We start from the raw sequence: 24,846 nt of genomic DNA, 5'->3' as shown, positions 1-24,846 counted from the left end.
TCTCAAAGAATTTTAGTATGAAAGAAAAGGTTTTCATTTTTGCATGCCTAATACATACCAGTCCCTTTTTACCTGCTATTTTGTCACATTACCTCTGTGCCTTGGCTTTCTAATGTGTAAAACAAGGGCTTATGATGCTAAGGGGCACACCCTACTCCATGTTGTTTAGTCACTCAGTTGTGTCTGACTCTTGCAACCCCATGGACTGTATAGCCTGCCAGGTTCCTCTGTCCATGGGGTTTCCCAGGTAAGAATAGTGGACTGGGTTGCCATTTCCTGCCATCCAGGGGATCTTCCCAACCCAGGGATCAAACCCAAGTCTCCGAGGTTACTGCATTGCAGGCGGATTCTTTACTGCTGAGCCACCAGGAAAGCCCCCACCCTACTCCACAGCATTCAGTAAATGATTTATTTCTGATAAATTACTCTGGGTTCTATAGTCCGATATGTTCCCTTTTTGGAAACTACTATAGGTTAGGGTAGGGAAAGGATATTCCACACAAGTGATAACTGAAAAAGAGCAGGGGCGGCTACACTATTATCAGACAAAACAGACTTTTAAGTCAAAAACTCAACTAGAGAGAAGGACATTTTATAAGATAAAAGGGTCAATACACAAGATATAACAATTATTAATATATAGGCTCCTAACATCAGAGCACCCAAATATATAAAGCAAACCTTGGCAAAATTAGAGATAGACCATGACACATTCAATAACCCGTTTTCAGTAATGGGTAGAACAACCAGATACAAGACTAGTAAGGAAACAGGACTTGAAAACACTAGACCGATTGGATCTAACATATGCAGAACACTCCACATAACAGCACAGAACACACGTTCTCAAGTGTACATGGAACGTTCTCCATGATAGATCACGTGTTAGGCCACAAAAAAGAAAGTTAACAAACCACACTAAAATCATACCAAGTATCTTTTCTGACTAATGGAATGAAACTATTAGTAGCTATAAAATTTTTAAAAAGGAGATTCACAAATAAGAGCAAATTAACACATTTTTGAACAACCAGTGAGTCAACACTCCCAAGTGAAACTAGTGAAAATGAAAGCACAATATACACACATTTGTGGGATACAGTAGTAAGAAAGAAGTTTACAACAGTAAACGACATTAGAAGAAATTTCTCAAATCAACAATCTCACTTTATACTTCAGGGAAGAAGAACTTTAACCCAAAGTTAGTAGAAAGAAGGAAACAACAAACATTAGAGAAGAAGAGAAAAAAGGCAATGAAAGTGAGTTGGTTTTTTTGAAAAGACCAACAAAATTGATAAATCCTTAGCTAGATTAATAAAGAAAAAGAAATCAGAAATGAAAAATAGATTACAACTGATGGACTTCCTTAGTGGTGGAGTGGTTAAGAACCTGCCAAGGCAGAGGACACGGGTTTGATCCCTGGTCTGGGAAGATTCCATATACCATCGAGCACGTAAGTCCATGCGCCACAAGTACTAAAGCCCAAATGCTCCAGAGTCCTTGAGCCACAGTTACTGAGCCTGCACACCCATGCTCCCCAACAAGAAGCCTCCGCAATGAGAAGCCCACACACCACAACTAGCAAGTAGCCTCCGTTCACCACAACTAGAGAAAGCCTGGGTGCAGCAACGAAGACTTAGTGCCATCAAAAATAATATATAAAAAATAAAATGAGTTTTTTAAAAATTGTTTTTAAACCTGTAAAACAAGTTTTGGTGAAGAAAGTGGAATCCTTTTGCAGTTTGCAGGAAAGTAAAATGGTGCAGCCACTATGGAAAATAGTATGGAGGTTTCTAAGTATATTAAAAGTAGAACTACCACTTGATCTAGCAATCCTACTTCTTGGCACATACTAAAAGAATTAAAAACAGGATCTCAAAGAGATGTTTGTATACCCATGTTCATTGCAGCATTACTCACAATAGCCAAGATGTGGAAGCAACCTCAGTCAGTTCAGTTCAGTCGCTCAGTCATGTCCGACTCCTTGCAACCCCATGAATTGCAGCACACCAGGCCTCCCTGTCCATCACCAACTCCAGGAGCTTAACCAAACTCATGTCCATCGAGTCGGTGATGCCATCCAGCTATCTCATCCTCTGTTGTCCCCTTCTCCTCTTGCCCCCAATCCCTCCCAGCATCAGGGTCTTTTCCAATAAGTCAACTCTTCGCATGAGGTGGCCAAAGTACTGGAGTTTCAGCTTCAGCATCAGTCCTTCCAACGAATTCCCAGGACTGATCTCCTTTAGGATGGACTGGTTGGATCTCCTTGCAGTCCAAGGAACTCTCCAGAGTCTTCTCCAACACCACAGTTCAAAAGCATCAATTCTTCAGCGCTCAGCCTTCTTCAGAGTCCAACTCTCACATCCATACATGACCACAGGAAAAACCATAGCCTTGACTAGATGGACCTTTGTTGGCAAAATAATGTCTCTGCTTCTGAATATGCTATCTAGGTTGGTCATAACTCCTTACAAGGAGTAAGAGTCTTAATTTCATGGCTGCAATCACCATCTGCAGTGATTTTGGAGCCCCCCAAAATAAAGTCTGACACTGTTTCCAATGTTTCCCCATCTATTTCCCATGAAGTGATGGGACCAGATGCCATGATCTTCGTTTTCTGAATGTTGAGCTTTAAGCCAACTTTTTCACTCTCCTCTTTCACTTTTATCAAGAGGCTTTTGAGTTCCTCTTCACTTTCTGCCATAAGGGTGGTGTCATCTGCATATCTGAGGTTATTGGTATTTCTCCCGGCAATCTTGATTCCAGCTTGTGCTTCTTCCAGCCCAGTGTTTCTCATGGTGTGCTCTGCACGTAAGTTAAATAAGCAGGGTGACAATATACAGCCTTGACATACTCCTTTTCCTATTTGGAAGCAACCTAGATGCCCACAGATGGATGAATGTATAAAGAAAATTTCTCTCCATACAATGGGATATTATTCAGCCATAAAAAAGGAGTCTTGTCATACACTATAACATGGACAAACCTTGAGGACATGATGCTAAGTGAAATAAGTCTGTCATAAAAAGAAAAATACTGCATGATTCCACTTATATGAAGTATCTAAAGTAATCAGACTCATAGAAACAGAAAGAAGACAAAGGTTGTCAGGCTGTGGGAAGGAGTAATAGGGAGTTGTTCTGGGGGTACTGAGTGATTGATAAAAGGCCCCCTCCCACTTGCTTCCAGGGTCTTGAGTCAGACCTACGATGTTCATCCATGCATTAACGTGAACACATATTCCTGACATTGAGAACAGGAGAGAATAAGTGGCTGTGGATTCACAGAAATCCTCCAGAGGTTTGGGTTTCCCCACACCAAGTGCTGGCATTTGAGAATCTTTATTTCAGCTCACAGGCCAAGGGGCCCAGCTCTTATCTGAGTTATACTACTAATAAAGGAAGACTGTTGACTATTCTTCACTACAACTATTGTTTACTATTTTTTTTATTGCAATTAACATACTGGTTTAGCTACACTTTACACAAAACATACTTTTGCCCAATGTGAGAAGGATGTTTAGATCATGTCTATGGTAAAATGCTTTGAGTTCTAAACAACCACAGGATGGAAGCACACAATCCACAAATAACTTCCTACATATGATTTCTCGAGTTATTTCAGTTATACAACTTGGTAGATTATCAGCATCCAATCTTCATATTTTCCAATATACGTTTCTTACAGAATAAGCTCTTACCTAAGTAATAGAAACAAAAACTGAGTAGGTTAACAATAATAATCGAAGCAAGATCCTTTTCACTGAACAAAAACACTTTTTCTACCTAACTTTTACTAGGCTTTTAAAACTTTTTATTGCTAAGTAGAATATTTTTTCTAATTGTAAATTCAATGCATGCATATTATAAATTATTAGGTAATACAAAAGAGCATAAGGAAAAATAAATATCATCCAAAATCTTTGCAGCCAAAATAAAAAACAGCCTTCTAGTGTGATTCAACCCAAATATTTTTTCATTATGTATATTAATGTATCAATATTTTAAGTGACATTATATTGATGTAGAATGTTGCATCGTTTTTAAAAATTATTTACTTGTGAAACTGATGAATACACTTTCACTGTAAAAAAATTTGAACAGGATTTCCCTGGAGGAATAGTGAATAAGAATCCACCTGCCAAAGCAGAGGACAAGGGTTCAATCCCTACTCCAGGAAGATTCCACATAGAATGGAGCAACTAAGCCTCTGTGCCACAACTATTGAGCCTGCACACCCAAGAGTCCACACACTGCAACTACTGAAGCACCTTTGCCTATAACCTGTGCTTTGCCAGAGAAGCCCGTACACCTCAACAAAGAGAAACCCCTGCTGGCCGAAACTAGGGAAAGCCCACGTGCAGCAATGAAAACCCAATGCAACCAAAAAATTCAAATGACACAAATGTGAAGTATTCTGTCAGCTTCTTCCTGCCATGCCCACCCCACACCACCCCGCAGAGACCATCATTTCCACCTTGTCGCACCCCCTCAGACCTTCCTGTGCAATCCAGTGATGCAAGAACTCAGTGTGTATAGCTTTCTTTTAAAGCATCCAGTAGAGGGAACTGTTTCTCTTTTAATATGTAAGTTATATTACTTTTTTCTTTGTAAAATCAATGTGTCTTTAAGAAAAAATCTGTGTCTAGGATGTGATTTGCACAATGCAGAATGTATAAGAATTTATAAACATCTTTACTTCTACTGACTAGTTTCTAACTGAAATAAAAATTTAAATCTTATTTTCTTTCAATTTTCTTGTTGGTTTGCTTATTTCATTTTCTTTGACCTTGAAATTACATGGTTTTTAACGGCTACTGCTATTGAGTACACTTATGGGGAAAAAACCCTTACTGTTGGTAGAAATATAATTTTTTTTGAGAGGAAGATAAATCATATAAAACAATATAAGAAGTGAAAACATATATTTCATCTGGCAGTAATTCCATTTAAACTTCTAAATAGATTAGTATTATTGAACAGAGACTATTTACTTTTAGATATTCTGAAAATACTTTTTTTCCCCAAGATAGCAAATTCTATAATGAGTATTTCAACCATATTTCGTGAGTGGCATATACATTTTAATTTCACAGCAGTTCTCAACAAAGAGCTGACTTTGGTCAGCCAACTTCGTCAGCCCACTATGCTGATGTGGAGTTTCTATGCTCAAGACTGTGGTCGATTTGGACAATAACTAAGAAGTTAAGAGAAAAAAAAAGGGCTACAAAATATTATCACAGAGTCTCAATTTGGGTGCTGGAAAAATGTGGGGCAGCCAAAATGTCAGCAGCAGCTATATATGGGTGATTTTTTACTTTATTCTGTTGTTTCAACTATAAAAAGTCTAAGTTTTCTACAGTTAACATGTACTCATTTTGAAATGGGCTTCACAGGTGACAACTGCAATGGTAAAGAATCTGCCTGTCATGCAGGAGACGCAAGGATGGGCGGACACGTGCACCCATGGCTGATTCATGTCGATGAATGGCAAAACCCACCACAATACTATAAAGTAATTATCCTCCAATTAAAATAAATTTAAAAAAAAAGAGAGAGAGAGACTTGTGTTTGATCCCTGGGTCGGAAGATCTCCTGGAGGAAGAAATGGCAACTCATTCCAGTATTCTTGCCTGGAAAATCCCATGGACAGAGGAGCCTGGCAGGCTACAGTCCACGGGGTTGCAAAGAGTCAGACACAACTAAGCGACTAAGCACAGCACAGCACAGCACAATTACAATTTAGGGGACGGTTCTGGACTTGATGTAGTTGCTCAGGAACAAGTTGTAACATAACCACAAATTTTCTTACTACCTTTGGTAAAATGAACACCTACTACAAGCCAGGCACGGTTTCAGCACTGCAGATCCCTGTCCTGTTGGGAGCTAACATTCAGGATGAACAGGGTAGGGGGGCACAACGGGAAAAGGAGGTTTGTCGGGGTCCAATCACCAGTCAGCTCAGTGTTCACGTCCCCGCCCTGCTCTCAGGCTAAACATCTCAGGTGCCTCCCTAAGTGCTTCGCCAGGCCTCTGTCTGCTCCCAGCCCACCTCCCGCTTCTGCTGGATGGTCCAAGTCCACGCAGACCTGGCCCTCACTGACTTCCTACCACACCCAGACACAGAGACAGGACCACACTGTCTGACTCAAGGGTACACCCACCACTCAGAGCTTTGCAAAGGCTCTGAGCACTGTGTTGTGGTCCCTGGTGTTTGCTGGCCGCTGTCCACATTCAGGCCCTGAACTGAGTGCCTCGCTGTGATACTGCTGAACCACCTACAGGGTGGGCATCACCTCAGGACTTAACTCTGCTGCTTTCTGGGTGTGTGACAGGCCCCAGAATAGCACCTGCTATTGAATGAATGAAGCATAAAATACCAGGGAGAGACCTGCACACAGCTGAACCGTCCCAGACCTTGACCCTGCTCTTAGAGGAGTGAACAGAAGGGTGGAGATGGTCCTGTCATCCTCTCAGCCAAACACTGGCTTTCAATTGTTTGTAAAACTGGTTTGACATTAAAACAGCATATTTTCCAGCCACCCATACTTTCTATTATTTCTCCCTGGAACTACACTGTGAAGGATTTTTCGTTTTTTGCTTATGAAACTAAATCACGGCCTGTCTGGGAGATAAGTAATTAGAATCCCATTCAGTCAGCTCTCTGCCGTGGCTGTCATATCCAGCTGACTCTGGGTACTGTGCCCGGCGACAGCCAAGGCCACACGGTATCTCAGAACGTGGTCACAACAAATCACAACCAAGAAGTGCCTTTTCAAGAGGAAGGAAACGTCAGCAGGCCTTTAACGACACTTCCTCCTGGAACTGCTTTTTGCTTACCGCGTCCTCAAAGGACACAGAGGACAGATATTGCAAAAGGTGTGTGGCAGAGTCTACACCTGTTCTGGGCCTGGACCCACCCAAGGCCAACATGGCGATGATGACACCTGCTGGAAACTGTGCTGGACTTGAACCCGAGTGAATATAATTAAAGAGCCAATTGATGAGGCTTTAAAAAAGGTTAAACCCGACTATTTGAAAGCTCCGAGGAGCCAAGTGGATGAAGAATCTTGTCAACCGCCGTGGTCCAGAGAGGGCAGACCAGGAACCAGGTAAAAGGGGGACGTGAAACCCTCAGCAGGCCTTACGGGCGAAGACCGTGGCGGCCTTGGAGGCTCATCTCCATGCTGGCGTGTGTCTTCCTCCTCCCCGGACCTCTGTGTCCATCACTTGCTGACCCTGACCTGCTGTCGCCTTCTCCAGGGGTGCTGGGGGCGGATTTCCGGGTAAACTGAAACTCTATGGGGTCCACAGGCCTTGCTCTTCACGCCGCCAGCTGCAGGCCGAGCCCTGAGTGTCTGGCTGTGCCCATGAGAGCCTCCTGGTCCAGCCTCCACTCCGGGCACCCTGGGCTGGCCTCAGGCCATGGCCCTGCCTCCCTGAGCTCCTCTGGGGTGCCCCCTTCTCCTTGGGGAGACGGATCTGCGGAGGCGGGAAGGGCACCCTGGCCTCGGGCCGGTGGGCCTGGGGGCCAAGAGCTTTCAGTCACCAGTGATGACCAACACTGCGCGGAGTCCCCACCCCGCCATCTCTCATGTTTGGTCCATGTGAAGGACGCCTGGTGTCATTCACGAACAAGCTGGGGGAGGAGAGTTTGCAGACAGCGGTTACCAGGCTACACCCACTTGCCTCGTGCTCCAGGAGGCGGGAATGCCGGCGTGCATGCACAGGAGAGGGGCTCTTCCGAGCCAGGAGGGGAATTCTAGGAGAGTGACCGACCCCCGGACTCGACAGCGACCCCGTGTGGTGGACTGCATTTTGGCTCTGGACTGTGAGTGCGTGACTACAGAGAAGAGCTCAGAATGACTTCAGAAATAAAAGAAAACTTTGAGTCAGTAACAGTAGCAAGGTGATAAGGGTGAAAGAGGAGAGTGAAAAAGCTGGCTTAAAACTCAACATTCAAAAAGCTAAGATCATGACATCCGGTCCCATCATTTCATAGCAAGTAGACCGGGAAAAAGTGGACATAGCAGATTTTAATTTCTCAGGCTCCAAAATCACTGTGGACAGTGACTGCAGCCATGAAATTAAAAGATGCTTGCTCCTTGGAAGGAAAACTATGACAAACCTACACAAAGTATTAAAAAGCAGAGACATCACTTTGCCAACAAAGGTCGATTTTGTCACAGCTATGGTTTTTCCAGTAGTCAGCTTATGGGTGTGAGAGTTGGACCATAAAGAAGGTTGAGCACCAAAGAATTGATGCTTTCAAATTATGGTGCTGGAGAAGACTCCTGAGAGTCCCTTGGATAGCAAGGAGATCAAACTAGTCAATCCTAAAGGAAATCAACCATGAATATTCATTGGAAGGACTGATGCTGAAGCTGAAGTTCCAACACTTTGGCCTCCTTATGCAAACGGCCGACTCATTGGAAAAGACACTGATGCTTGGAAAGACTGAGGGCAAGAGGAGAAGCAGATGACAGAGATGGTTGGATTGCATCACTAACTCAATGGACATGAGTTTGAGCAAAGTCAGGGAGATGGTGAAGGACAGGGAAGTCTGGTGTGCTGCAGTCCATGGAGCTGCAAAATGTCAGACACAACTTAGCAACTGAACAAGAGAGTCCCCATATACCCCACACTGTTTCTCTAATAACATATTACATTAGGATAGTAGATACATTTGTCACAATTAATGAACTAATATTAAAACATTCTTATTACCTAAAGTTCACACTGTTCATTTTCCTTTATTTTCACCCAATGTCCTTTTTCTGTTCCAGGATCTCATCCAGGACACACTATTTTTAGTCACCAGGTGTCCTGGGCTCCTCAGGCCTCTGACAGTTTCTCAGACGTCCCTTGTTTTTGATGACTTCACAGTTTTGAGGGCAGGTTTGGTATAACCTCAGCTGGGATTTCTCTTGACATTTTCCTCTTGAGCAGACTGGGCTTATGTGTTCTGGGACGAGGACCACAGAATTAAAGTCGTCTTCTCACCATACAGTGCCAAGACTGCATACCACCAACACAGCTTATCACTGCTGACACTGACCTTGATCATCCGGTTGATGCCTGGTGCATGTTTTATTACAATATAAGTAACAATTTAGGTAACTGGCTTCCCAGATGGCGGTTGTGGTAAAGGACCCGCCTGCCAATGCAGGAGACATAAGAGATGCAGGTTCAATCCCTGGGTTGGGAAGATCCCTGTAGACAGGCATGGCAACCTACTCCAATATTCTTGCCTGGAGAATCCCATGGACAGAGCAGCCTGATGGGCTATAGTCCATGGGGTTGCAAGGAGTTGGACACAACTGAGGCAAATTAGCACACAGGCATGCGTGTAGGTAATAGGAACGCTGAAATCAGTGACTATTTAAGAGCTGAGCATCTTAGCTGCATCCTCTTAATCACCCCTCTTAATGGCTCTCTGAACAATAGGTACTATTACTCCTACTTCACAGATGAATAAATAGGAAGAACTTTTCCACAACACATACACACACACACACATAATTGTGCTAAAAATATGTAAAACTAACCATCTTCATCTGCTTGGTTCTGTGACATGAAGTATAATTCATGCTGTCATGCAACCACCACCATCTCCAGAACTTTTCATCTTCCCAATATTATACATGCTTTACCCTTGATGAACATCACCAGTCTTTTGGTCTTTCAAAGATTCAAATGGTTCCACTTTGTCAGGCCCACCTTTAACATTCCTGCAGCCAAATGTGACAGCTTTTTCTTCTGGGTGGAGAGTAATTAATACTGGTGCTTCCAACTTGTCTTCATCTTTCTTTTTTTTTTTTGTACTTTACTGAGATATACCTGGATTTCCCTGGTGGCTCAGATGGTAAAGCATCTGCCTACAATGCAGGAGACCCGGTTTGATCCCTGGGTCAGGAAGATCCCCTGGAGAAGGAAATGGCAACCCAGTCCAGTACTCTTGCCTGGAGAATCCCATGGATGGAAGAGCCTGGTGGGCTACAGTCCATGGGGTCACAAAGACACTTGACAAAATTATAAGATATTAAACTGTATGCTGTGATTTTCTGATTATGTATTGGCTCCCCAGTAGTGCTAAAGGCAAAGTATCTGCCTGCCAATGCAGGAGACAGAAGAGATGTGGGTTCAATGCCTGGGCTGGGAAGATCCCCTGAAGGAGGAAATAGCAGCCCCCTCCAGTATTCCTGCCTAGACAACTTCATGGACAAGAGAGCCTGATGGACTACAGTCCACGGGGTTGAAAAAGAGTTGGACACGACTGAGGGACTGAGCACAAAGTGTACACTGTGATTCTCTGACACGTATGTGTGCTGAGGTCTTTACTTCCTATTGCTCTGAAGCGAGTGCAAGCTGGATGCCAGCCCCAAGGCCGGGCTTGGCTGCCCATTGTGACATGGTGCCACCACCCTCCTCTGAGGCAGAGAACACATTTCCCAGGACCTTCTTCCCTGGGGAGTTCTGGTTTAGAGGCTGCAAAAGAGAAACATGCACCAAGCTCTGCTGTCTCGGCTTCCTTCCTGTGCACCAGACGGTCAGAAGTCCTGGGCCACATGCTGTCATGTCTCCTTGGTTTCCTCTCTGCCCACATCCCATCCAGTGGAGGGGTTTTCACGTCCATGCCATTTGTGGGATGCTACAGCGTGTCAGATAGGCTGAAAATATTAGGAAAAGCCCCATCCAAAGAGCCACCAATTACATTACATTCTTGACTTAATGAAATCAAACGTTTATCACAAGCAGGTGACCACACAAGACAGTGGTTGATAAAGCTTATTTCAGAGCAGCTTCCCTGGGCCTCCAGACATCTCAGAGGGATGGAGACCATGGGGTGGGGTCTCACCAGACCTGGGAAATTTGACCCTTGCCTTGACTCAGCCCTTTCCAAACCGGGGCTCGCATGGACAGTCTGTGAGAATATATGCTGGCAATCAACACCCTGCACTTTAACCCAACACCTTCAAATGTTGGACTCTTTTGTGTATCGGAGCCAAGCTTCCGGTAAGGCCACATCCTTATCCAAGGAGTGCAGCAGAGCAAGGACCCCAAGTTGCTGTACGATGTCTCTGTTTTCCCAAAGCCGTTTCTTCACATCTAAGCAGGTCCCTGTTCATTTCCACCATAGTGCTCACCACTAGCCTTAACCGCATGCTTATTTCCTTATTTACATGTGTATTGTTGACCTTCCCACAAGACTGCAGTAAACCAAACCGTGGTCCCCTTGTCACTGAGCCTGGATAGTACAGCACCTGGCACGTAAGTGTTCAATAAACATTCACCTAACAGATGAATGAGTAAGGGAGATTCCACTAATTCCAAATGTTCCAGCTGCAACTTCGGTGCCCATGAAGGAAGACAGGGAGTCATACCTGAAGCATGAGCAACAAGATAAAAAACAAACAAGCAGGACATCAAACTAAAAAACTTCATCATAGCCAGAAAAAAAAAAAAACATCAATAAAGTAAGATGATCATCTACTGAATAGGAGAATATATTTGTAACTCATGTACCTGATAAAGGGCTGGTCTCCAAAATATACAACTCAGCAGCAAAAGAACAAATCCAGTGAAAGGGTAAAGGACTTAACGTAAACAGACATTATCTAAGAGGACATACAGATGGCCAACAGGTATACGGAATAATGTTCAACATCACTAGTCATCAGGGAAATGCAAATTGAAGCCATAATGCGATACCACCAATACCTGTCAGGGTTGTTATAAAAAAGACAAGTGATGGTGAGGATGAGGTGAAACTGGAGCCCTCATGTACTGCTGGTGGGAATGCACAATGGAACAGCTGCAGCAGCAAACAGCACAGAAGTTCCTCAAGAAATTAAAAATATGACCACCACACAACGCAGCAATCCAACTTCTGGGTATCAATCCAACAGAACTGAAATCAGGATCTTCTAGACATATGAGCACTCCCAGGTTCACTGGAGCACTATTTGTAACAGCCAATATATAGCTACAACCACTGACAGATGAATGGATTTTAAAAGTGTGGTCCATACATACAATGAAGTAAATACTGCTCAGCCTTAAAAACCATAAATGAGCCTTGAGAGAATTATGCTAAGTGAAACAACCTAGTCACAGAAAGCCAAGTAGTAGATTTTCCTCCTACGTAAAAGTATCTAAAATAGTCTAATCATAGAGTCAAACACTGGAATGGTGGTTGCCAGGGACTGGCGGTTGGGAGGGATAGGGAGATTAATATCAACAGGTCTGGAGTTCCAGGAGGAGGAGGAGTCAGGCAGGAGGACTGAGAAAACCCAGAGAGAAGTCCTACTGACTCTTAAGGAGAAGCTTCAAAGGAGGTGATTCTGCCCTCAAGAAGTCAAACAAGGGAAGAACCAAAGAGAGACCACTGTGTTTGGTAGAGCATAAGCGAAGATGACCTCTATGAGACATTTTTGGAGAGACACCAGAGAAAGCCACATACTGCTTGGGGAGAGTACAGGAAGTCAGAAAACGGAGGCACCAAGGGCAGAGAATGTGTTCAAGATCTGTTGACACACTGAAGGAAAGTTTTGATGCTCTTTGTGGCCTAACAAACTTTCCATGTATTCTTCAGGAAAGATTTAGTAGGGATTGGTAATGTCTGCTTACTCCTAAAATAGACCAAAACTCGCTGGACAACAAGGCAAAAAGGAAAAGGAAAAGTCATTAAATTTGTGAAAGATGATACCAATTATTCAATGAACGGTGTTACAAAACTTTCACAGTGGCAAAACAATAGTGAGTTGTCACATGTTAAAGTGATGCTCACCTGATGCAGAGGAGGGAACCTCACCAGGAGCCTGACGACGAGTAGATTCTGAGCCCAAACCCACCACACAGTTCGGAGATCAGACAGTCAGAAGGCCAGAAACCCCTGGGGAAGGAGCCTTTGGTCTCTTTACCGCAGGAAGTGTTGGGGAAAGCACAGCCTTCAACATGAGACTAACACTGTGATTCAGAAACTGCACTTAAGTGCTACACTTACTGAACACTGATTTAATACCATCATCCATATTAATGCTTTTCCAATTAACAAAAGGGATATTGTTGCATCACCTAACCCATTTTGATAGGCTGTGTGTGTTAGTCGCTTGGTTGTGCCCGACTCTTCAGCAACCCCATGGACTGTAGCCCACCAGGCTCCTCTGTCCATGGAATTTTCTAAACAAAAATACTGGAGTGGGTTGCCATTCCCTTCTCCAGGGGATCTTCCGTTAGGAATCAAACCCGGGCCTCCTGCATTGGCAGGCAGACTCTTTTTACCATTGAGCCACCAGGGAAGCCCACTGATAGGCTACTGATGGCTAACTAAATAAAAATCTCAAAGAAGCAAGGGACCAACGTTTTGAACCAATTTCACTGTAAACATCGACTGCCGGATATAAAAACCTGAGAGCAGACCCTTAGGAGAACATTCATTATGTGAAGCAGAACTGTCCTAAGATAATGCACACAAACCAACATCGTCTATTTAATAAAAATATTTAATGCTGCCAAAAGGTATAAAAATACAGTAGGAATGGCAGTACAATACAAAGTAGTCTCTCCTAATTTATTTCTTTTACATCTTTCTACATTTCACACGCGCATTAGAAAACTTAACAATGCATTGAATTAGAGGCTTCTGCACAGTCTTCCGCTGGTGGCGCTCTTCGCTCCCTGGATGTAAGGTTTACTTTGTAAACAGACACATGTGAGGCAATCTACAGGCTTATCAAGCCTCACTGAGATTCCGGAGTGGGCGTCAGGTCTTGTTTTGCACATCAATGGTTCAAAATTTATAGCTGCAGAATATTCTCAAGGCATGAATATTTAGGTGTCTGTCAATCTTGGCCTAAAACATAAAATAAGAAGTCATCTATTCAATTCGTATTTACCAAACACACAGACGTACACAGACACACACAGACATAAAAGGACTAACAATGAACTAAAAAGGTAAAAAAAAAAAAAAAAAAACATTCCAACACATCACACTCAATCACACTGAATGCTTCACTGTTATCTTGGTAAAGCTGCTTATGTGTTTGCTCTTCAAATACAACTGGTGGTGTGAGGCAGACTTATGTTAAAGCACCATAACTCAAGTCTTTTACAAGAATCACTAACTATAAATTTTGTAGGTCATCCTGTATTACTCAAGAAATGACCTCCAAGTGAGCAATACTGACGGACAGACAGGTTAAAAAAAAAATGTACCCACAACAGTTCAGCAAGATTATATGATATGTGCTAGACTTACCAATACTTTGGAATTCAATGCAAAAGTCTAATCCAATTTGGACCTCCAATGTGTCATACTGCTAAAAATATTAATGAATGTAACATCTGAACATAAAGTTGGCTTATATCTTTAACTCACGGACTGTGAGCAGCGTGCATTTTGTCCTGAAGGATAACACTAATGATCACAGCAATGCAGAACTGAAGTGACATGATTTAAGTATTAAAAGAAAACACAGACATGAAATAATTGATAGATTTATTGTATTTTAATGCCAAAAAGTAAAGATAAATGAGAGTTTCAACAAGCGATAGAGATGAAATAACTAGTTTAAGGGCAGCTGAGATTTTAATGTTATTTCACAATGTTTGCAAACAGCTGAATTTCTGAGGTGGTAACTGGTTTTTCCCAACTTCCTCTGCTATGACCAAAAAAAAAAAAAAAAACACAACAGCCCAGATCTCAATACCTGTTATTATTGTGTCCCCACGTATATAAACAGAAGACATAAACTGCACCCACACTTTTATCCAAAACGTTCCATCAAAACCCCCAACACTGCGAGTTGGCTTCTTCCTGAGTGCTGGCTCTTTGGTGTCAGGTTTCCAGCACCAACACAGAAATGTCCAGACACCAAGGGAACATTCTCGTTAGATGCCTGTGGGCACAGAAACACAACGGGTGCTTCCTGCAGGGAAGCGAAACAAAACCAAACCCTGAACCAAAGTGGCTGACGTAAGAAACGAAGCTCCTGATCAACCCTGACTATTGCAAATATGAAGTGTTCCCCACACCTTCAGAAGCCCCTCATGAAAGCAAAAGAACAAAGCTCATGAGTCAGAGTGAATGGAACCATGGTTTGAGTCACAGAGTAGTCTGATTTCCAGGATTCCTCTGGATCAGCAGTAGTTCAAACTATTCCACAAAGTTTTTTGGAGGGAAAAACTTTTGTTTCACTTGAACCATAAAAAGAGGGTTGTTTCAGGTTTTAACAGGCAAAAGTAGCTGTCTAACGTTCTATGTAAATATTCCATAAATACAGGCCCAGTGAGACATAATGGGAAAGTACGAGATCTGGAGTCACTGGGATTCTACAGATGGGAGTCCATGTCTCAGCTCTGACATGAACTAGATGTACAGCTGCAGGCAAGTTGCTGGTTCTCTGACTCAGGGTGTATGTGTGTGTATTTAGGAGAGGTGGAGTGTGTGTGTGTGTGTTTAGGAGAGGTGGAGTGTGTTTGTATGTAGGGGAGGTGTATTTAAACTGACTGACACAACTGGCAGTGCATTAAAGACACACTCCACTAGATGAACGACTCTGCAGAACAACTTAAGGTCAACAGGGGCCAGCTCCACACCTAAAGGAACAATGTCAAATGCACCCAAAGTAGTTCCAGCCACCAGATGCTCACACTCATGTTTCACTAAAAAGAGTCACACACACTTTTCTGGGGTGAGCAAGGCACTCACTGCCTTACAGACAAGATTAGCTTGCCCAGTTTCCTTCTCCTGAATTCACCAAACTCGAAATAACTTCAGGTTTTTTATAGCAGTAATTTGTCATCATATGTCTAAAAATTCTATACCAAATGAAAGCACCAGTAAAGAATTGATGTTTTACTCTGGGGGAAAAAAAACAGTCTCCATAAAGATAAAAACTCCCAGCCACTCTCCTTACAGTTCCCCAAACATAGTATGTGGTGGAAAACCAGAAAGTATTAGATTCTGCAAGTGATATCTGCCCTGAGTCCTGTAAGTCCTGTATTCCACTCTAAATTACAAAAGCAAAACAGAAAGAGTTCCAATGACTGAACTGTTCATTCTCCCACTGGACCGCACAGAGCTTGTGAGGGCACTGGAGAATATCCATGGTCAGGCTGTTCCTGATAAAGCCTCTGGTTGAGTCATCGCTCACCCAGGCACCCTCCGTGATGGGACGGCACATACACACCCAGGAGCACAGAGGACGCGCAGCCTTTCCGACTCGTCTCCTGCTGCAGGGGCTATGGTGCCGCTGGCCCAGAAACAGGGCTCTGAAGATAGATGTGAGGGAGAGCAGCCTCAAATTCAAACCAGCGAACTCGGAGAAAGCTCCAGAATACATCATCCGGGGAAGACAAGACCTATATTTTCAGCAAGCCAGCAGGACTGCATTTTATTATGTGAAAAAATACTGCATTTCTGTTTTTCAAAAACTGTGTTTAGAAGATGCTGCATCTCATCATCTAAACAAGTCAAAGCCAAACGAGAGCTTCCTGATGTGAGAGATATAAACAGCTGTGACGTGGGGACAGGGGCCCAGACTCACTGCTCCTGCCCACGCCCATGCTTCCTACCCACTGGCAGCCCTGCTCGGACCTGCCAGGATCAGAAACCAGTCAGCACTGACAGACAGTGTGACTCCTACACTCTTGCCTGGACTCAGGAAAAGTGGGTGCCATGCACAGCGGCATTCGACCTACAGTGAGCCACATTTACGAAGTGTCTGTAAGACTGTGTCTGAAAGTAAAAATCAAGGCAGCAAGATCCTGAAACCTGTACAGGGTACTTTCCTGGTGGTCCAGCGGTTAAGACTGTGAGCTCCTAACACAGAGGGCACAGGTTTAATTCCTGGTTGGGGAACTAAGATCCCACATACCAAAAATTAATAAATAAAAATTTTAAAAATAAATAAATTAAAAATCCTGTATAATAACCAGGTAGGCACTTCAGAAGTGCATTCCCTAGAGTATACAATGGTCAATACAAGATTTCCAGTCATCAGGTCTGGCCTGTGTTGGCTCACAAAGAATCCAGTCCAAGACATTCTTCTAAGAGAGAAGCAACTTGCAGAAGTTACACCTTTCTCTGAGAATTTAATTCTAAACACACAGGACTCTTCAGCACCAGGACCAGGAGAGACGGTGGAAAAGTCAAATCTCAGGTGACTCTGGGTCAGTGACCCGAACACCTTCATCAGCTGGAAGTCAACAGAGAACACTCCGAAACACAGAGCCCGGAGCAGTGGAAACCACCACTAAGTGGGAACAACCATCACTGCCAAGAACCCTGCAAGCAAAGGTGGAACTGATGAAAGCAGAAGGATGGCCCTGTGTCAGAAACTGCTTCTTAAACTAACAGGTGTTTTTTGATTCAAACCATCAATTCTAGTTTATGTGAAACAAAGGGGACATGCAGAAGTGTACATAAAATTAATAATTTGAGTCACAATTCCTTCCTCTGACACACCTGTTAGGCAGGGCTATATTAAAAAAAAAAATCACTTCACTTCTTTCCTCTTTTTTTGTTCATTCCTTAGTAGAAATACTAATACATAATGAAATGGACCAAAAAGACCAAAGAGAAAAAAGGACAAACACAAAATCATTCTCTAAACACAAGAAACGGTCTGTGTCACCACAGTCCTCTCTGCATTTTCACATTAAGATACATATGGACCCACTAAATATGGAGAATTGGGTTTTTAGATATTCTACACATGCAATCATAGATAAAAATCAGCAGGAGGATGAAATTAAGTGCTCGGATGAACATGGACACAAGGTTGGAGCCCATGGTGGAACCAGAGAAGATGGCTCTGAATCAGGGCTGCCTGCTTATGAGCAGAAACAGACACGAACACAAAATGAACCAAGTATTAATGCAAATATTTTCTTAAAAACAATAAAGCTTCTGGCTTTTTTTATTAAGAAAATACCACCTCAGCAAAGTCAAACACAGAACTGATGTTCCACATCTGTTCTAATTAGGAAACACCATGGAGACCACATCCTGGGAAGACACAGACCGCTGTGGCCGCTGACCCCGGTGGCTGTTACCTGAGGCCAGGACCCCGCCTGCCCACCCTCCCTCAACCAGACACCTCCTTTAATAAAGTTCAGGCACCTCGCCACCCATTTGTAGCAAATGGTAAAAAAAAAAACACGACCCCTGGTAAAAACCGACGTGCTCGCCTCAAGCATCTGCCAAGAGGAGGAAGACGACTAACCTATGCAGAAGTTGATTAACAAGGGTCTGCTGCCCTGGATGTGACTTGAAGAATACATTAGGACACACAGCTCCAGAAGGACAGAAAGCAGACAGACAGCAAAGCTGAAGCACTGAACCCCAAGAGCAGTCGCCCTCCTCTGCCTGGGAACAAGGGCATCATTACCAGCTTGTGTTTCCCATAAAGTCTTTTTACTTTACTTTTACTGAAAGCAAGGCTACCTGCAGTTGGAATTGAACAGGTCTAGACTGAACTGACCTGTATTTGACTTGCATAGTAACTACTGTATTTTAGCAAAGATAAACCAAGGCTAATTGGAAAGAAAGATTTTAAACCAATAATGACCTAAAATGTAAGGACCTTGGTGCCTGAATACAGGTGTCAAGCAGGCAGACACAGAAATGTCCCTCTTACCTCCTTCAGTGTAAAGCTAACAGGATGCAGTGGTGCTGAGCGGGGCGTGCTCCAGACACAGCTGTCCTCTACGCAGCACCACATGTGTCCTGCTCTCACAGCCTTAGAAGGCTATTCAAACCCACTCAAAAGTCTATCTATACTGACATTTTTCAAACTGTGTTTAAATGGTAACTGCTCTCTGAAAATATTTCAGCCTGGTGCAGCAATCTTACCCTGTAAAGTGGATAAAGCAGAGACACCTGGCTGGAAGTTCAGCGTCCCCTCTATCCCTTCCTGGTAACCCCTTAGATATCCCACCAGCATAGTTTGAAACCACCAAAATAATGTGATTTCATTATTTCAGCAACTAAATTTATAACACCTAAAGTTTAAATAAAACAAGTTAAAACACTAGAACTCAAATGAGCATTTAAATTCATTAAACAATAGGCTTTAAAAATACTCATTAAGAAGTTAAAGGGACAGTATAAAGTTTGAACATCATTATACTATTTATTGAAGTAGAAAGAACTTGAAAATTATTTTTACTGCAAAACTTCAGTCAAATAAATGGAAATCATGGATAATAAAATGCTGTTCCTTATTTTGATTTCCTAAATCATGATTTACCCCAATTATAACTTAGGGTAATTACATTGAAATTTTCCTGAAAGATAAACAGTATTAATAATGGGCTTTACAGAAACCAGTTTCTTTACAAAGTCTTGACCAACTGTTACCTGACTACGCCAGTAAGGAGAACCTTCCTTCAAAGATATTTTTAGAGAAAATTTTTGTTTCTTTGTTTGTTTTTCTTTTTAAAATTGGGAAGACTGTAAAACATAAAAGAAATGCAAATATATAGTAAAAATTACTTATTCAGAGCTCTACCTGCTCATATCAAACTTCTCTTTAAGAAAACGTATCCAGTACAATTGAATCAACATACAATTTATCATTATTTTTATGGTAACAGATTTTTTCAAATTGAGCTTTTAAAAAGTACATTTAACTACAAAAGTAAGATTAAATAGGTACTTATAAAATATATTTACCCTGAAATGGTTAAGAATATAAAATGTTGATGCCCATGTCAACAGTACATTATACATTACACGCATTACTTTAAGGTCATTTTCTCTCCAATAATAATGTCAATAAAACCACAATATTTATTGCTTATATCAAGTGCAGGTTAAAATCCAGACAGCCTCCAAAAATGAACCCTTATGGTAAAGGATTTCTCAGTCTGGTCAGGTGAAATATTACACTTAGCATGTATGAACACAGTGGAAAATGTACCAGTTCTTAAGAAGCATTCAAGTCTTTACTTAGGGGGTGGGTATTGTGGGCAGTGCCCTGGGGTGCTGGGGGGACCACACACCACACTTCCCTGTGGGTGTCAAGTCACGCGCACCATCTAGGTGAGGAGTCTGTGACAGACCAACTCTGTGACTCACGCAACACTGTCAGCTGCTAGGGCCGAAGCTTGCGGGGCAGAATTAGTTACTTATAGGGCATTCTGCTGAAGAAACAGTGTCCAGCCAACAAAAGCGCCAACCAGAATGACTGACACAAACCCCATCTTAGTGAGAATAGGTTGCCAATATAACCACCTTTTCCTCTTGCGCTCAGTCTCGCTCAGCCTCTGCTTCATCTGCTGCACCTTCTGGGCGGTGCTGGCCTTCCTGTCCTCCCGGAGGCGCTTGCGCAGAGCACTGTGAACAGACAGAGTATCAGCAGGCGGGCTCAGCTGCAGGCAGGGACTCCGCCCACATCCCCCCACCCCTCAACTCCTTAAGACACTGCAAGAAGGGGAAAGGCCTCAATGCTCTGAATGGTCCACAGATAGACACTCGGATTGTTCAACAACACTTGCCAGTTCAACTCTGTGCTAATAAATATACTTTTAGTGGGACCTGAAAAGAACCACGGTGTCAGTGTTCTATCCTTCTTTGCTAACCAGTCAGCAGTACCGGGAAGACAGAGGGTCCCTTCAGCATCCGGTCCCCTCTGGAGTTTACATCTGATTTTCCACAAAAACCCCTAAAGTTAACATTTTCTTGAATGTTCTGCTGTGTGGTGCTTATTTTCGTCTGCCCACACCCTTTCCTAGCTCCCATTTTCCTGTTCAATACAGAATTTTTGTTTCAATGGAAGCTATCTGACTCCCAACATCACAGTCCTGGAACAAGGCAAAGAACAGTTGATGGCAACATGTACTTTACTATTTTTCCCCCTTAAGAAGAAAATCTCAAAAGCCCAAGATGACAGCCACCATGAAGAAGGCAGCAGTAGCAGACGCTGTTACTTTTAAAAATCAACAAAAGACACCTTTTCACAGTATACAAGTAGAATCACAGAGCTGAAGGAAGAAACAGAAAAAGGAAACAGTTCTAAAACATAGAGATGCTTGTGAGGACATCATGCTTGTAGATGAAGACTGCTTAATGATGTGAGACTGGCAATCTTCCCATCAGGCACTCTTGAGGAAAAACATGAGAAATGCTGGAAGAAGCAAAAAAAAACTTTGCATGAAGAAACTGACACCTTAGAATGCAAAGTGGAATCAATTCAACAGGTGTGAGCAGATCTGAGAGTTCAGTTATATGCAAAGTCTGGGAGCAACACAAGCCCTGAAGCTGAGGAAAGCTAACCATTTTATAATACTTTAAAAATGTGTTTTTAATAAGCTTGAGTAGTATTTAAAATAATTTCCCTTCTTCAAATGATACGGAAAGCAAAACTTAAATTTTTTTTTTCACTTACTTAATGGAAACTCATGGAAATTTAAGAGGATGAGATGGTTGGATGGCATCACCAATTCGATGGACATGAGTCTGAGCAAGCTCTGGGAGTTAGTGATGGACAAAGAAGCCCAGCGTGCTGCAGTCCATAGGGTCGCAAAGAGTTGGACAAGACTAAACGACTGAAGTGAAATGGATGGAAACCTGCCTATTTAACATATATTTTTAAAAGAAGAGTGCTCATCTAAATATTTTGCATAACAATTACATCGAGTGTAAGGGCTATTAAAATTAGTTACAAAAAAACTAAATCCCACAAACCGCATCTCCCTTCAGGTACTGCTATATTACAGTGGAAGCCTAACCAGCCTCCCTGCCTTCAGAGTCAGGCTGCCTATGCCACAGCAATCGCTGTGAGGCATAGCCCTGACTTGCTGCTTGGTTAAGAGTCCTGAATGCCTCTTCAGTGTCTACTATATCAATAGCCAGCTTTCTTCTTGCCTCAAGTGTTTAACCTAAGTCTAATAATGAGGAACAGTCAGAGGGATCCAGATCATGGGATGTCCTAGAAGGCAACTCATCTAAAAGCTGCAAACAATGTCCAGCAGGGAGTGAACAGAAGGTGGTGGATGGTCCCAGGTGAGGAGCCTGAAGAACCACTCATACGCTGCATGATCCTGGACAAGATCATGAATTACTTTTTTAAATAGCTAAACAGACCAGGATCATAAAAATGTTCCAAAATTACATTATGGTGACCGCTACGTAACTCTGTAAATATGCTCAACACACTGAACTGTATGCTCTAAATCTGTCAATTTCATATGTATATTATCTCAGTACAGTTATTTTCTCTAAAGCTATAAGGTGGGTTTTCGATAATTAGAGAACTTTAGATATAGTCTACACATTAGATTATTTTATCAATGTTAAATTATTCTTGGGGATAAGGGCACCTTCAGCCACTGCTGGTGAGAAGACAAAGTGATGCAGTCATTTGGAAAAGTGGCTTAAAAATGATCCCCATGTACTGACCACGTGTGACCCAGCAGCCCCACTCCTAGTTAACACACAAAGGAGATGAGAGAACGCATGCTCACAAAGACTCTCCAGTGTTTGCCTACCGTATATGGCTTTGGTCCTGCCCAAGTAGCTTTTCTGCTGTTCTCCAAGTCTGTTTCCTTCTAAACTAAGAACACACTTCTCTTCGCTTCTCTCAGCCCTGGAGTCTTTCTATTCTTATCTTATAGCACTTCATTTACAGTAAATCACTTATGATGCTGGTCTGGGTTCTTGTTTTGTCCTCTAAGTGTATTAGCAACTTGGGACTATGTTTTGCCCATCCCCGTATGCCTTGCAGTCTTCCTTCCACTTTCTCTTATCACAGACACAGGTAGCTCTGCCTGAATGATCTCCACCTGAGTATTTCTTACAATGATGTGCAAAAACTATTACTCAAAATTCACTCTCTGGACTGAAAATTCATATAACAAGTATGTATGTACCTGCCAGTTAAAAAAAAAAAAATTACCTTGTAATCAAGAGCAGGCAAAGCACATATAAAATATATAAAAGGATACAGAGCTCACAGTATTATTTCCTGACTTAAAAGCATTAAGTCTGAGGTAGAAGAAAAGACAAACACCTCTATGCTTTAACTTGTGACTAAACCACTGACATCACATATAAGGAGCGGCACAGTTAAGTCAGAACAAACTCTGCAGTACAACATGTAACTGCCATGCATCGCAATTCCTTATGTCTTGGGGAAACACAGAAATGAAGTTATAATGTAAAGAGACCTTAATGGTTTTCACAGCATATCCCAAGATCCCAAAGTAACAAATATGACTACAATGTAAAATTTCCCACAAGAAAAAGCATGTTTGACAAAAAGAAAAAAAAAAAAATCACTCAGATACTGAAGAGAGGAAGAAAAAATGTTCCTTCACTTTTCTAAGAAACTCACAACTCAGGATATCAATTTCATACAATGTGAGATATCTGGAGCCCTAGAAGTATAATTTTCCGAATTTAAAAACTTGAAGAGTTTACACATTCATATGCACTCAAAACTCTAAAAGTATAGGGCATTTTATGTGATTTTTTAGAAAGACATTTTTCCTTCAATAACAAATTTAAATTGAAATATTCATTTAACTATTTCATAATGGTATTAATGGGATTCCCAGGGGGCTTAGTGGTCAAGAATCCGCCTGCCAATGCAGGAGGCACAGGAGATGCTGGTTCGATCCCTGGGTCGGGAAGATCTCCTGGAGGAGGAAATGGCAGCCCAGTCCAGTGTTCCTGCCTAGGACAGAGCTCCTGCCAGGCAGGGACAGAGGAGCCTGGCGGGCTACAGTCTCTGGGGCCATTAAGAGTCGGACAAGACTTAGCAACTGAGCACTTATACCCTCAGGGGTATTAAAGAAATATTATCATTTACACTGTATAACAGGAGCATGAACACTGCGTAACTACACAAACAGCAGGTATTACTGCTTGTTTTCTGTGCCACACTACACACCTTAGCGTCCACTTATATTAACTTTTACATTCTAATACCGTGCTAAAGGCATATTGTGTCAAGCCATTTTCCAACAGGCTTCTGTCTATAAACTGTCTTCATTGAGATCAATGATGTCATCATATACTATTTAAATGCCCTGCAATAATAAATTGTTACATTAATTCAATAAACAAAGGATCTATATTAATTCATATCCACAAACTTATTAAAATAAGTCTCATCTTTGCAAGCACATTGCTGCAGTAACCTTACCTCTCGCTGCTCTCCTCCAGAGCTTCCTGTGTTTTAGAGGACAGACCTGAGTATCTGTCTCCTGTCAGTTTTTCCTCTTCTAGGCCTATCCTGTTCCCATTGTATTTTTCAGTCATTATTTTGGTTGGCGAATGATCAAAAACAGGACATACGTCTTCCTTAGAAAGTTCTTTCCAACGTTTCTACATAGGGAAGAGAAATGAGAAACAAATGAAAACACTCGAGTTTTGATTTTCCTTAAATAAAATTTATGAAATGTAAGTATATAGTGAAGAGAACCCTGTGATGCTAACATGAATGAAAGAGGAAAACGTGTTTTGTCAAACCACTTCTAGCTATGTCTACTTGAAGTTGAATTTAATAATAACAATAAAGCATTTAATACTGATGCACATCAGTATGTAGTTGCACACAACCACCTTAATAAAACACAGTGACTTTAGCCCATTTGAGACAAACTACACTAGGACCTCAGGTTAAGATCTTCAAAGTCTGACTGTACTGCCCCCAGTGCAGAGGCACCTGTTGCAGGAAGAGTGACTAAAATGGCCCATGAATGTGACCCATGTCCTCCGGCTCGTTGCCACTGAACAGTCTAGAGAAAACCAGCAAGTCCCTCCGGTGCCATAGGACTCCAAAGACTGTGCCCACCACAGGCACCAGCAGCTGGCCTGACCCAGGGCAGGAAG

General features: G+C 42.4%; 1 protein-coding gene and 1 pseudogene across 5 annotated transcripts in view; one reads left to right on the top strand and one right to left on the bottom strand.

Moving 5' to 3' along the window:
• Positions 1 to 13,486: 13,486 nt before the first annotated feature.
• The window catches only part of PTPN2 (protein tyrosine phosphatase non-receptor type 2), a 65,565-nt gene continuing 54,205 nt past the window's right edge, over positions 13,487 to 24,846 (bottom strand). The window contains exons 8-11 of one of the 5 annotated variants that reach the window (XR_005725193.1): positions 24,158 to 24,339; positions 20,245 to 20,346; positions 14,767 to 14,902; positions 13,487 to 13,854 (exon numbers count right to left, since the gene is read on the bottom strand). Coding sequence is in view for 3 of the 5 variants with exons in the window: in XM_040264591.1 (XP_040120525.1) it covers positions 20,139 to 20,346; positions 24,158 to 24,339 (390 nt within the window). In the remaining 2 variants the exon portion in view is untranslated. The other 4 variants (XM_040264592.1, XR_005725194.1, XM_040264593.1 and 1 more) reach the window with 4 other exon arrangements.
• LOC120881047 lies at positions 20,896 to 21,284 on the top strand (annotated as a pseudogene).

Source organism: Oryx dammah, unplaced genomic scaffold, assembly GCF_014754425.2.
Source record: "Oryx dammah isolate SB20612 unplaced genomic scaffold, SCBI_Odam_1.1 HiC_scaffold_22, whole genome shotgun sequence".
Lineage (NCBI taxonomy): Eukaryota > Metazoa > Chordata > Mammalia > Artiodactyla > Bovidae > Oryx > Oryx dammah.
The sequence above is the reverse complement of the archived record's forward strand: the minus strand, read 5'-3'. Positions and strand labels throughout refer to the sequence as shown.